Below are 14,320 nucleotides of genomic sequence, written 5' to 3'. Positions count from 1 at the left end.
TGCCTAGTAAAAAAGAATAGCTATTTATCTGTGTTCTGGGTTATGACCCCTGAAAGCACTGAAATGTATATTCCCTTTTTTCTTCTGAATAAATAATTCCAACTCCATTATTCTTTCCTCATAGTTTCTTTTTCACACCTCACTTTTTGGACTCTCTCCAGGATCTCCACATCTCCCAGAAGCATACAACCCTGAGCTGGATAATTATTCTAGCGGCAGTTTGGCCGATGCATGGAGGGAACAAAGAAACGGACTTTTATTTAGGTTTCCCTCCGTGTGGTTAGACCTGTAGGGTCTCCCGAGTAGTTCACTTGGGTGTTGTGCCTGCCTTTTAGATATCTGCACAATGTCCTGGGGTGCTCAGCTGGTCTGTGGGCTGCCTTTTAGCCCTTTTCCCAGCTCACATCTGGGGAGCTGATGTTTTCTGCTCAGTTGCCCTTCTTTGTGCCCAGTTGTGATTTCAGCTTGTTGCCACTTGAGGGCATTTTAGGTTCGGGTGATAAACCTGAGAACCTAATTGAAGGTTTGCAGCGGAACTGCCCCCATATTGCTGTAATGCCAGGACAGTGTGGTCATCGAGCCGGGTGGCTCTTGGGTGGGTGGTCATTTGTCGTCATCATAAGATGAGGAGAACACAACCTCCCCACCCAGTGAGTGATTGTAGATCATCATCGCTGTGGTCACCTGAAGAGGAATTTACATCCCTATTGTGGGTTGGTTTTTTGCAGAGTTAAAACCACCTTCATTTCACATGATTGCTGTAGATTGAGAAGGTAAAACTGGAATTACCATTCAGGAAAAGGTCTTAGATTCCAGGAGAACTGAACATATGGCCTCATTTAAAACTGTCTTTATAACTGTTAAACAAGCCCAGGTGCTGTGTAGGAGGTTGTAGGAATTAATTATTCTTTAATGATCTTTTGACTTGGAGGTGAACCTTTTTTTCCTTTCCAAATTTTATAGCAGTGAAGTGACATGCTTGTGCCAGCCTAATAATATGGATTTTCTCCTGACACACCCAAGACTGTTGGGAGAGTCTGAGTTCCCATGCTGTCATCTGTCAAGTTGTGTCCCAGCTTGCCTTTCAGACTCCACATCCTATTGATGATTAGGGGAAAGCAAAATAACAAATGCTCCCGGAAAAAAAAGAAAGTGGACACAGTAGTAGTTCAACTGTCCCATCTTTAATGAGCTTGGCCATCACAGCCCCCTTAGCCCCTGCTGCTTAGTCTTAGTTGTTTTTTTTTTTTATCTTACTATGTCGATTAAGCAGTTAAACTAGATGCTGTATGTGTTAATATCAGAAATTAGGTTTTATTTTCCTAATCAGGAGAGGAGCAGGTTTTTACTTTGTCCTGGACCATCTCACATGCCCCAAAGCGCTTCCCAGAGTCAGGCGTTGGGGAGTGGTGGGGAGGTTGCTGTGAGCTCACCAGCTACCTAGGTGGTTTATGTGAAGACACGGTATGGATACTCCTTACCGGACCGTGACAAAGGGCTGTATAGTGTTCCTAGTGTGGTTGGAGCCCAGCAAAGTAGAGTGTACCCTTGTAGCTCAGCCAAAACCACCATTTCACTCTGGCAGCCCTCCGCAGGGTGGTACTTTCTGAGTTCCTGCCCTCCAGATTTAGGTCCTACACCCTACACCCACGGCAGATTTGCAGGGATTAGTTTAGCAAATGCAGGTAGGTTTTGTAGGCTTTGTGGTTTCCTATAGCTTGGATCGTGTGATAGACTTTTTGGAATGTTAACATTCTTTATCTCTCTGTTTCTTGATATTCCAGTTACCAGAAAAACTCATAAGCAAATACAACTGGATCAAACAGTGGAAACTTGGACTGAAATTTGAGGGGAAGAGCGAGAACCTGGTTGATAAAATCAAGGAGTCCCTCATTCTGCTAAGGAAGAAGGTTTGGAACGTGTAGTTTCTTCTCTCTGATACGTGCGAAGCTCTCGCTCCTGATTGCCCAGCAGATCAGTTCTCAGTCCTCAGCTGGTGGATTACCAAACACTCTCGGCTGGTTTTTAGGCAAAATAATTTTAAATGAACACAAACCCTTCCTGTGAGATCTTTGGTAAAATAGAGAAATATCAGTATCATATGTTCTCGGAGGAGATGATATGTTTAATGAATTGTTTTAACTTTCTTAAAAGGAAACCTTAACAAAATGTCTTCTTTGTTCTAAGTCATACTGACAAGTTTCAGGGCTGTCATTTAGTCTATATTTCTTATAGTGTTATCAGTGACACGAATTCACGTTTATTAGATTCTTCCAGATCCTGTCCATGTTTTACGATCTGTCCATATTTATTAGACTTGTTTTCTTTTCTGATGATTGCCCAGTGAGTCGGTTTAGTAACTTGTCTTTTGAAAACTGTCCTGGGGGTTTCTCTGACACAGATTGTAGGGGGAACTCGGTCTGCTGATTCTTACTGATTTGATTATTAAAATACTCCATTTCTGTGGCTTTCCACTTTCTCATGTGGTGTGGATGTCCTGCTTGTGCGCTGGCCCACACTGGCCGCCAGATTGCTTGCCTTTGAACATCTTGAAGCTCTCCTCACCAGGAACCCTGAGTTGAGGGCCTGTTGATTGCAGGCTTTGTAGATGGAGGAGGAGGCTGCTAAGGAGGCATCAGACTTTCAAGGAGGCTTTCAAAGGTTCCTTCTAGCATTTACCCAGGTATTGATCTGTTTACTTGAATATGGTCTGCTGTCCCCATTAGGCTTTCAGCTCCACGAGAGACTGTCCTGTCCATTCCTTTACACCTGGTGCTGAGCACCGAGCCTGACACGTAATAGGCGTTGGGTAAACATTTTGTTGAATGAATGAACTGAGGGCCCTGACTTCCTGGAACCTAGTTTTTATTTAGAAACATAAGAAATGTTTACTGGAAAAGACACTATCAAAGGAAGACTGCTGATAAAGACATGGGAGCAAGAGAAGGGAAGCAGAGCACAGGGTTTGTGGGGGCCGGAGGCCCGTGCTTACCCAGGCCCTGGGGTAGTGGAGGGTCGAGGGCAGGGCTCTGGCCCTGTGGGAGTGAACAGGAAGGCTCTTCATCTCAGCCACTGGTGACCATTTCCTTTTTATCTCTTAAGTTCTTATGAAATTGCGGTTTTTGCATTTTTTAGGTGTGTCTGCTGTAACTAGATCATCATTTTGGGGAGTATTTAAGTGATTCCAATTTACAACAACATTAAAATTATTCATTAATAATCTGAGCCAGCATTATTATCACTTCCTATGTGCCAGGCTGTACACTAAAAGTGTGAGGCATTACTTAATTCTCACAACAACCAAGTTGTTGCTGTGCTTATCCCCATTTTACAGATGAGGAAACTAAGGCCCACGGTTTGGTTAATGCCATGCAAAAGCCACCACCTGCTTGGTGGCAAGGCTTCCATTCTGACTCTCTGACTCTAGAGCCATACTCAAAATATGAGATGTTCCAGCTTTCAACTCAAATATTGGAGAGTGGTACAGTCATTATCATTAAAATATACTCTTGCATTTGAAATTTTAATGGTTTTTGAGAGAAGTAGTAGTTACTAGTTGTTCATAAGGATTAGTTTTATGTTGGCATCTCTTATTCTCATTCACTTTAACTTAAAAGCACATATATTTTTAGGGTTTTCTTGTTCACTTCAAGAGTGTGGCTGTGTTAGTTGAATACCTAACACTGCTTTATTTGTAATCAGGAGTCAGTAAGAATTTCCTGAATGGGTTTATTTATTTGAAAGTCACGTATGTTTTTAAGACATTAGAGGAGTAAGTTTAGAAAACTAATATTCAGGAAACCTCACAATCCTCTTTGCTCGTCTTCATTGTTGAAGGTTGGCTTGGTGTTTCTGGGTGGTAACTGCTCCTGTAAGGCCCTGTAGAGGGGCAGTAGTTTTAGCTCCTCTTCATAGCTTCACACACGGGCCTCATGCACGCACATTAGCTCTTCTGTAAGTGTTTCTGATTGATTGGGTCAATCTCATTGCCTGGGAAGTTAGGGGAGTCAAACTTTTATTCCATGGCCCCAGTGCTTCTCCTTAATGCGTTGTACTTTTGTTTCAAATTAATGGGGGAAAAGCTGAATGAGGAATTTGTGTGGTCTAAACACCATTGTTTGAGCTGGAAACAGGAATGTTCTGAGCATTACGTGAGTCACGGTTGCCTACTTTTGAAAATCATTTTGTGCTCACAGTATGGAAGTATACCAGGGACTTGTAGAATAAAAATTTAATTATTATGTAACTTTCTTATTGTAGTGGGCAGGCTTGGCCGAATTGAGAACTGCCGAAGCAAGGCAGATAGCTTGTGATGAACTGTTCACAAATGAAGAGGAGGAATACAGCCTCTATGAAGCTGTAAAATTTCTAATGCTGAACAGAGCCATTGAACTATATGATGATAAAGAGAAGGGAAAAGAAGTACCATTTTTCTCTGTGCTTCTGTTTGCTCGGGACACATCGAATGACCCTGGACAGCTGCTGAGGAACCATCTAAACCAGGTGGGACACACTGGTGGCCTTGAACAGGTGAGTTGTACCTTTGGGAGTGTGTTAGCCCAAAACACACTTTAGCCATCAAATATTATCTCACAGTTTTTGTGGGTCAGAAATACAGGAGCAGCTGCATTGGGCAGTTCTGGCTTGGGGTCTCAGGAGGGTGCAGTTGTACATTGTTCAGGGCTACAGTCATCTGAGGGCTTGACTGGAGGATCCACTTCCAACATGGCTCATTCACCTGGCTGTTGGCAAGAGGCCTGAGTCCCTCATTGGTAGTTAGTTAGTAGGAGGGTTCAGTTCCTCACCACGTGGGCCTTTCTATGGGGCTGCTTGCGTGTCCCCACAACATGACCACTGGCTTCTCAGAAAGTGATCCAAGAAGAGAGCAAGGAGGAAGCCACAATGCCTTATATCATCTAATCTGGAAGTCACAGACCATCGCTTACACCATACTCTGTTTGTTAGAAGCAAGTCATTCAGTCCATCCCACACTCAAGGGAAGAGCATTAGGCCCTACCTTTTCAAGGGAGGAGTGCCAAAGAATTGTGAAGCTATTTTAAAACCACCACAGTTATCTCAGCCTAGGCTTTCTTCTGCAGAGTGTTAGAGGGGGTCAGTCTACAAATAAATGAAGCACTTGGAAGAGTCATCTGAAGGGCCTTGTTTAGTCCTGGCAGCTGTAGCTGTATTAGATAGCATCTGTTAAAAATAGCAAGGGAGTCACCTTAACCAGTAGAGCCCAGCCTGCTCTTGGATCCTGTACAGATATGCTAAGTCTGGAGTTTTATGCAGAGACCCAATGCAGTACTGTCCTGTGAGCCAACAGTTGCACTGTCTATCTTCAGTGCGTTCATTACGTTGCCTTTTTTCAGTGGAGTGGCCAGCCACTAAAGTAGCATTAAGGATCTCCATCCAAACTGCTACCTTCCTGTTTACACGACTAACTCTTGTGCTTGCCTTTCCCTGGTATGTAGGAAAGAGCAAAGATAATGATCACTGCTGGCTCAGGGAGGCTTGAAGATAATTATTTTAAAAAATTATCTGTACTTATAATGTAGATTACTTATGTCTCCTGAACTGTAGCAAATACCTTACAGAAAAAAGCTTAGTAGAGCATGGTTTGCACATTAGACTAAAGTTAGTCCTTTCTGAGTCCCCACAGAAATGCTGTAATGGAGAGTCTATTTTAGAAAAAAACAACCAACTTTATTGAGATATAATTTACGTCATAAAGTTTACCTCTTTTTTTTTTTTTTGAGAGGAAGATTGGCCCTGAGCTAACGTCTGTTGCCAATCTTCCTCTTTTTGCTGAAGAAGACTGGCTCTGAGCTAACATCCATGCCCATCTTCCTCTATGTTTTGTATGTGGGCCACAGCATGGCTTGATGAGCGGTGCGACGGTGCACGCCTGGGATTCGAACCTGCGAACCCTGGGCCGCCAGAGAAGAGCGTGTGAACTTAACCACTATGGCACCGGGCTGGCCCTAAGTTTACCCTTTTAAAGTGTGTAACTCAGTGGTTTTTAGTAGTTGACAGAGTTTTGCAACCATCACTACAGTCTACTTTTAGACCATTTTATCACCCCTAAAAGAAACCCCGTACCTGTGTGGTGATGGGTTGTAATTAGTATTTGGGTGGTGAACATGATGTAATCTATGCAGAAATAGAAGTATAATGATGTACATCTGAAATTCATACAATGTTATAAACCAATGTTACTGCAATAAACAAAAAATTAAAAAAAAAAAAAAAAGAAACCCCGTACATGTTAGTACTATTCTCCTCTCCCCGTCGCTCTAGGCAGCCACTGATCTACTTTCTGTTGCTATAGATGTGCCTATTCTGGACATTTCATATAGTAAATGGAATCATATAATATGTTGTCCTTTGTGATTGGCTTCTTTCACTTAGCCTAGTGTTTTCAAGATTCATCTGTATTGCAGCACATACCAGTACTTCACTTCTTTTTATTGACAAATAATATTCCATTGTATGGATATATCACATTTTATTCATCCATTCATCCATTGATGGGCATTTGGATTGTTTCTACTTTGTTGCTATTATGAATAATCCTGCTATGAACGTTCATGTATAAGTTTTTTGTATGGACATGTGTTTTCACTTCTCTTGGGTATATACCAAGGAGTGGGTATATGGTAATTCTTTGTTTAAAATTTTGAGGAACTGTGTTTTAAAGCACCTGCACTGTTTTATATTCCCACCCGCAATGTTTCAGAGTCCCATTTCTCTGCATCCTTACCAACACTTTTTTTTTTTGAGGTGAAGTTCACGTAGTACAAAATTAACCATTTTAAGGTGTACAACTCAGTGGCTTTTAGCACATTTACAATGTTTTGTGGCCACCACCTGTATCAAGTTCCAAAACATTTTCATCACCCAGAAGATGAGCCGTCACTGCCGTTATTACCTGTCTTTTTGATACAACCGTTCTACTGGGTGTGAAGTGGTATCTCATTGTGGTTTTGATTTGCATTTCCCTGATGACTTTTCAGGTGCTTATTGGCCATTTGCATATCTTCTTCGGAGAAATAGCTATTCTATTCAAATCCTTTGCTCAATTTTAAACTGGTTATTTATTTTTTATTGTTCAGTTGTGAGAGTCTTTCTATATTCTAGATACAAATCCCTTATCAGCCGTATGCTCCTTTCTTGATGATCTGCTTGTTTATAAGGACTGTAGAGAAGAGGCCTGGGCTGGGCCCGCGGGGAGGAAGAGAGGCTGCGGCTCAGCCATGCTGTGCACTCCTGGGACACGTGGGACGGGGCAGGTGGTGAGCTGCATCTTCAGTGCAGCTTTCCTCCGCAGACCCGTTTGCTCTTCCCCCAGGTTGAAATGTTCCTTCTCGCCTATGCCGTCCGCCACACCATCCAGGTATACCGCCTCTCCAAGTACAGCACTGAAGAGTTCATCACAGTCTACCCCACTGACCCACCCAGAGACTGGCCGGTGGTGACCCTGATCGCTGAGGACGATCGGCACTACAACATCCCCGTCAGAGTGTGTGAGGAGACGAGTCTGTGAGAGAAGCCTGCCGGCACAGCCTGGCGGTGTGGCCAAGGTGCGCAGGCAGCTCCTTGGCTTGGGCTTCGGGCCTGCGAGTCCCTTAGAATGACCTGTGAGAACTCTTGGGCCCTGTGGGCCAAGCTGGACTGGGATGTTCTGAAGACTAGCTTTTGATGATAAGAATTAACCAAGTTTTCCCCTCATCTGTGCTGCAGCATGTTTCAGGGGGGGCCTTCAGAGCACACCTGTTGGAAGGTGCAAACTACACTTCTCCAAAAACAAATACTTTTGTATCAGAGGAGACTCATTTTGGAGAGGATTGTATTCTTTATGTCTCAAATCAAAACTTTCTCTAATTGTAAACTGGCTTTCAATTTTTTTTTTAAGATAGTAATTTTTTTTGTTTTGGTGGTAATGGGTCTCTCTAGTGCCCTTCCTATGCAATCTGCTCACATGGTATAATTCGGGGATGGAGTCTGTTAACGGCACAGTCGTAACATCCTCTGATAGCCTCTTCAAGCAGTGGTTTGGGTTTACATATTAATTAAAGGTATTCTAAGTGGATTGTCTAATAGAAGATTAAGAATTGGGTCCAAAAGTGACTTATTTAAAGGCTGGAGAAGAAGCTGCAGGAGGGAGGCAGTGGCACCTGGAAGTGCTTGCTCTTCAAGAGCAAGGCAGGTGCCGGGGGCTGCGGACACACCGGGTCTGGTGCGTGGTGCAGGTGGTTGCTGTCGGCGGAGAGCGCTGCTGGCGGTTGAGCTCCGGTGTCAGGGGCTGTGCGTGATTCTCCAGTTCCACAGATTCACCACATTATAGTCAGAACAGAGCTTAGATACACTGCGTTTTTAGAGGAGAAAACTAAAGCCAAATGACTTGCGAGCACTCATCTGAGTTCAGAGGTGGGAATGAGCTGGATCCTGGGCTCTTTTCATGCTGTGTTTTTGAGGGTGCTTCCATTGCCAAATTCCTGTAACTCATCTGCTTGCAGGGGCTGAGTAACAGCAAAGTGTCTGAGGTTTTTCATGAGTGACTGTAAGCGGAAGCATGTATTAAAACTGAGTGCAAAAGTCGGGCTGAGCTGCATCTGCCTTGGATTTGGTTTGGGAAGCCTGAAGGAGGCAGTGTTCCTGGCCATGAACGATTGCCTGCATGGTCACAGGCTAGGGTGGTGACTAGGGGGTAGGGACAGGGCAGCCCAGCTGAGCATGGTCTGTGTTAGGCCCCCTACATGTGGGGTGTGGCCTGAGGACACTGTTCACAGGAACCAGATGTGTCCCTCTTGAGGACTGTGTCAGCAGCACCTGAATTGCTCAGCATTTGTGGAGGTAGTGTTACCCATACTCAAGCTTTATTTTATAATAATTAAAGTCTTTGGGCCAATTTAATATAGTTTATAAGCTATCTAGTCTGTTTTTTTTGGGACGGGCAAACCTTTTTTGAAAATGTAAGTTTTGCTTTCACTTAAAAATTAAAATTCTTAGCTGAGAAAACTTGACACACAAAACTATGCAGACTGTTACATTAGTATTTTTCCCGTTACCAATCAGTAATAGTCACCACGTTTTGGTAGATGTTTATTCATTAGAGTGTTTGAATCAAGTTCTGCTCTAAATGTCTGTGAATGTGCTGGAGAGGCTGTGCTCTTCACTGTGAAATACGATGGTGCCTCAGATCAGGAGGGGCTTAGAAGCCAAATTAAAGTAATAATAATGACTTCTTGTTGGCTTCAGTGCTTCATTTTAGTGTTTGTAACTTAACGACAGGAAATGCTTACTGTTCATTCTTGAACATTTTTTAAAGCACAACTTCAAACGTTTAGATTGTACAAGTCAGTAGGGGTCTGTGTCCTTCGGAGGTGACATTGACTCTAACCGTTGGTTCGTATCCACTATTGAATTTAATAATACTCATGATCATCTGTCTTTGCATTTTGAGAAGGTTCTAATTTTAGTGAACGTGAACTGGACTTCTGGGCAACTTAATTGTTTACATTTCATACTTTTTTCTTGTTTCTGTGTATGATATTGTTAGAGTGTGTGCAGAAATTGTGGTCTTAACCACCTCATTGATAAAGATTCAAAAGGATGCATTTATTTTAAGTTGCTTTCTGTCCCAAGGCCTTATGAGACTCTGCTCTCACACTGTCGTCCAGGCTTAGAGGGATCATAGCATCAGAGAAGCAAAGCTTTCAAGGAAACAGTACTTTAGGAAATATAAATTATTGGCCAACTTTAAAAATTACCTTTCTTTGTTGCAACTTCAGTTGCCCAGAGTCTTAATTTCATTTCTCATTCTTGGTCTTGGGCTGGTTGGGTGACATCAGCAGGATAGAAATTGAATTGAGACCAAAATGGATTCAGGAGGATAATATGCTTGGAGGGATCTCTAAAATGGCAAAGTATTCTGGAGAAAGGAAAGTAGTAGGAACTACGCTGTGCTTACTCTCTATCCCAGAATTTATTGCACAAGTTCAGAGGTTTTGGACCCTATGGTCTTGACGGAAGGATGATCTCCACCTTAAGCAGGCATGACTTCACATTTTGAGCTCATTTAACGTGCATTTAAACGTAAAAGAACCCACTTAATAGACTTGCCAAAAAAGAAAAAAAAATGACCTGAAAGAATTTCCCTGTAACAAGTTCCATGGAATTAACACTGCTCTTTCAGAACTTTTTCTGGTTCCCCTCCTCACCTGCTAAGCTCCTTCTGCATATCCAGCATCCATTGATTTCACTCATGCACGTGGAACAGTGATGGCGGCAGGTTGAGAACAAGGGGCCAGTGTGTGGTCTTTAACTTAGGATCTAGGCCTAGCTGGGGTTTGATCTGAAATGTTTGCAGTTCCTCTTCCTTAGAATATGGCATATCTGAAATGTTTTAAATGCACAGAACAGGACTGACCCTGCTTTTTTGATACAGCCATTTGCACTTTTATTATACTGTTACATATTCAGTTAATGTCTGATGAAATTTTTCTTTGATTGAGGAAAACAGACATTGCTTTTATATCCTTTCAGTATTCTTTTCCCTCCAATTGTAGAGCTTCTCAGGTAAAATCTCAGGCCACGTGAGTCTAACACCCTCTGTCGGAAGAGACAATCTTGGTGGGTTTTTATGTGCTTGGTTTTTTTTCTTCTTTAAGAGGCCTTGTTGGGCCAGCCCCATGGCTTAGCGGTTAAGTGCGCGCGCTCCACTGCTGGCGGCCCAGGTTTGGATCCCGGGCGCGCACCGACGCACCGCTTCTCCGGCCATGCTGAGGCCGCGTCCCACATGCAGCAGCTAGAAGGATGTGCAGCTATGACGTACAACTATCTACTGGGGCTTTGGGGGGAAAAATAAATAAATAAATAAAATTATAAGAGGCCGTGTTATTCCTCCTGTCCGCCCCCTCCCCCTCAGGTGCTGTTTTACCCAGAGTTTGTAGTCTGCTTTTGGAAGATCCTCCAGATGATGACCGTGAAGCGCTGCATCGCCTTTGATGATATAGCACTCTTACCATCGTGGCGTATAAGTGGGACTCAGACTTTCTAGCTGTGTCTCCTTTTTCATATTAAAATGAAGTTTGATTATATTCCTCTCTCTCAAGCAGTACTTTGCAGGTACTCCCCCTTTGAAAGCCAGAAAGTATTTTCAGAAGCATAGACCTTCAGGGAATCTTATTTGTAGACATACATAAAAATAATGCCTTTTTTCCCCTGAGATCTGTGACTACTTAAAAAGCAATAAAAAGGAAGCCCTGGGTGTGTGTGAGGTGAATCTACAGTGAGAGGCATAGAATCCCCACGTAGTTTAGCAAAGGCAGGGCACCGTGTCAAGTAATTTAAAAATGGCCCAAGGAACTGTAAGAAGTGAACTGAGGAAGAAGAACTGATTTTAGATTAAAAATGGTGTTTAGAAACAAAACAACAGATGCCTGACAGACCTCCTGGGCTTAAGTGATAAAAGGATAAAAATCTGAACGAGGGAAGGACTTCTGTGCATGGATTCTGCAAGTTCCTTTTCCTATTTAAGCTCCCTATTTAACAGAAGTATAATATTTAATGTTTAACTCGTTTGGAAACCTTGCTGGTGATCTCTTCTGAGGGGCTGGAGAGAGCAGGGAGCCAGGGCTGAGTTGTGCACTGAATAAAGGCACGGGCAGCTGGTTGTTAATGCTTGTGTAATTCAGAGTATAACGTGGAGCGGTGAAAAGCACAAAGCTAAACTGGTTTGGCTGCCCCCACCCCTAGTGGCGGTAGGAGCAAGCTAGGCTTGGCCATGACCAGGAGGGGTATGTGTGTGTGCACGCGTGTGTGTGTGTGCACACGTGTGCACGCTGGTCTGCAGTCACATCGTGACATTCTTCTGTGCGTGAGGTCCCACAGCCCAGGGCCCAGCAACATTGAGAGCATGGAGGTGACCTGCCCCATTTGCATTGTTTTCATGGTAAATTGAAATTTATTATTGGGAATGGTGGAATGGGTTAGTATGTATAATTAAACTATACAGAGTGGCCACTAAGTCTGGAAATAGACATATATTAAGTGTATTGAAATCTTGTATCAACAAACCAATTATTATGTATGTCTCTGTTCCTAGGCCTATGGCCACCTGTATATATTTAAATATTTTGAGTGCTCATTAGTAGCCAAGGCTGTTAATGCAGGAGAACAATGGCTGGAGTTTTATCTCAGTCTTGTGATTTCTTGGGTGTGAGTCTCTGTCAAGAATGAAATCACCAAAACATGGGTAATACAAGGAAAGGATACGGGGCTCGAAATATCCAGTCTTGGCCGTTGTTATCCCAGTAACCAGGGCTGGCTGAGCTTAATTATGAACTTCAAAATATTTTTTGTACTTAATGTTAAGAGCTTTTATATATTGAAAAATGCCTTGATCTGTATTCACGTAAATGGTGCTAAAATATGGTACCCCTTACAGAACCCGTAGCGGTCCACAGTTGTGTTACTTCTGGGTATTTCCATATGGGAACCAAGCCAAATGAATGTATTTAATGAGCTCCCTTCTCGTTTCCATTGGCTTTATAAAAATGTTTTGGTGGTGTTACCTGCATTTTAGCAGCTTCTAACTCTCTGTATTGTGAATTGGGAGAGGTTAACAATCCACCTCCTGCCTCCGGTGACTGTTTTCTTTCCCTGTAGGCTTGGTTGTGAAGGGAGAGCAGCCGGGAGCATGCGGTGTGAACCTGGTCTCCTTTGGCTTGGCTTGTTTAGCAAAGTGTCCTCTGTTCACACTGTAAAATGTCAGCATTTGTCAAAAAATGTCTCCTGCTCTGAAAAACATGCCCCCCAGGCTCCGGTCAGTTTGGGGCCTTGCTTCCCACCTGCAACCGTAGCCAGACCCCTGGCTCACGGGGGCATGAGTTTCCTCTGTGACTTGTCAAGTCTCTTGTCTGCACCATCAGAGGCCGAGCCGACTCGGGACTTTGCTGTTGATTCCCTTTAGTAAACCCAGCCACTGAGGATTGTAAAAATGAAGAACTAAAAATAAACTTAGAATATAAAAACTCAGAAGCCTGGTTGTGTTGCTGTGGTTAAATGCCTGCCTTTGAGGACTTTGGGAGATTTTGGTTCAATGCTTTAACTTTCCAGCACCCCCAAGACAGGCCTGTGATGCCTGATGACTTTACAGTGCCATACCCATAGTAAGTGCTCCAAAAAAAAATGAGGTGCTTAGTTCTGGGTTTTGGTCTGGATTCAGTGCCAGTCCTATCATCTACTTTTAGGGTCAGCTCGAGCCAGTTACTTACCTCCTCTACATCTCAGTCTTTATCTCCATCACACAGTCGGTCTCGGGTGGTGGGGGAGGGGAGGAAGTGAGGTGCAAGCACTTATCAGAGGCTTTGGGGAAGACCTAGGCCAGCAAAGCAGGGCTGCAGCTGCAGTCCAGACCCAGCCTTGCTGTGTGTTTGCCAAGGAGAGGCCTGCAGTGTGTGCAACACATTCTTAGCTGTTCACGAACCATTCACACCCATGGAAATGCACCCAGAAGTGTGATAGCGAGAACTTGAGTGCACTGCCTATGAAGCAGACTACCACTGAAAGAAGTTAATAATCTGAAGACAGGGGAAGACACTGGGCTTTCAGTGGGGACAGAGAATGAAATTTGAGCCAGCAGAGACCTGCCTTCCTGTTGGATGAAGAACTGAGTCTGGGAGTCTTTGTAAAGTTGCGTTGGGCTTCTGAAGAACCCATTGGTTAGGAGTTGGGCATCCATCAGAAAGCAGTGCCAGGTTGGTGATGGGCAGCAAGAAGACATTCCTGTGATAAACAAACTTTTCCTCCTCCACTGCCCCATTCACTTGGGTTATGGTGCTCCTGCATTCTAAGGGCAGTGTTTCTGGCATTTCTCCTTGATAGCTTCCCCTAGGAAGTGTAGAGAAAAACTACACTAGCTTCCTCTTCTGCTGCTCTTAGGAATCCAGTGTTAACCTCCAGCTTCTTTCTTCTGAGCCCTGTTCACCCCCTCAGGACTTAAGACGACTCCCTGGTCAGCTCGTTGATCTGTGTGGCCCAGGTCTGGTTCATGGAAAAGACCTGTGCACCTTCTGCCTGGTCAGACTTGGCATGTGCCAACCAGCCCCGGTCTCCCTCTCCTGCAGCTCTGCTGTCAGATTTGACACCCACCCACCGAGTCGCCACCACTGCACAGGCCCATTTAAAGCTATCTGAATGTCTCCCGAAGAGCCTTAACACTAGGCTTAAGCTGTTGAGCCCACCTCCCCGCCACGTGCACACACCCCTGAGGAAGAGAGGGGCTCAGTGTAACTGCAAAGAAACCATCTCTATA

The 14,320-nt window shown here is 43.8% G+C and overlaps 1 protein-coding gene across 4 annotated transcripts in view; it reads left to right on the top strand.

Moving 5' to 3' along the window:
• Positions 1–13,070, top strand: part of OTULIN (OTU deubiquitinase with linear linkage specificity) — a 34,144-nt gene extending 21,074 nt beyond the window's left edge. For 3 of the 4 annotated variants that reach the window (XM_058564320.1, XM_058564323.1, XM_058564322.1), the window contains exons 5-7: positions 1,785–1,910; positions 4,261–4,530; positions 7,352–9,245. In XM_058564320.1, coding sequence (XP_058420303.1) covers positions 1,785–1,910; positions 4,261–4,530; positions 7,352–7,546 — 591 coding nt within the window. In that variant the 3' untranslated portion in view covers positions 7,547–9,245. Of the gene's footprint in view, positions 1–1,784; positions 1,911–4,260; positions 4,531–7,351; positions 9,246–10,930 lie in introns of those variants that run through there. The other variant, XM_058564321.1, reaches the window with a different exon arrangement.
• The last annotated feature ends 1,250 nt before the right edge of the window (positions 13,071–14,320 follow it).

Source organism: Diceros bicornis, chromosome 20 (assembly GCF_020826845.1).
Source record: "Diceros bicornis minor isolate mBicDic1 chromosome 20, mDicBic1.mat.cur, whole genome shotgun sequence".
Classification (NCBI taxonomy): domain Eukaryota; kingdom Metazoa; phylum Chordata; class Mammalia; order Perissodactyla; family Rhinocerotidae; genus Diceros; species Diceros bicornis.
This window is presented reverse-complemented; position numbering and strand designations above follow the sequence as displayed.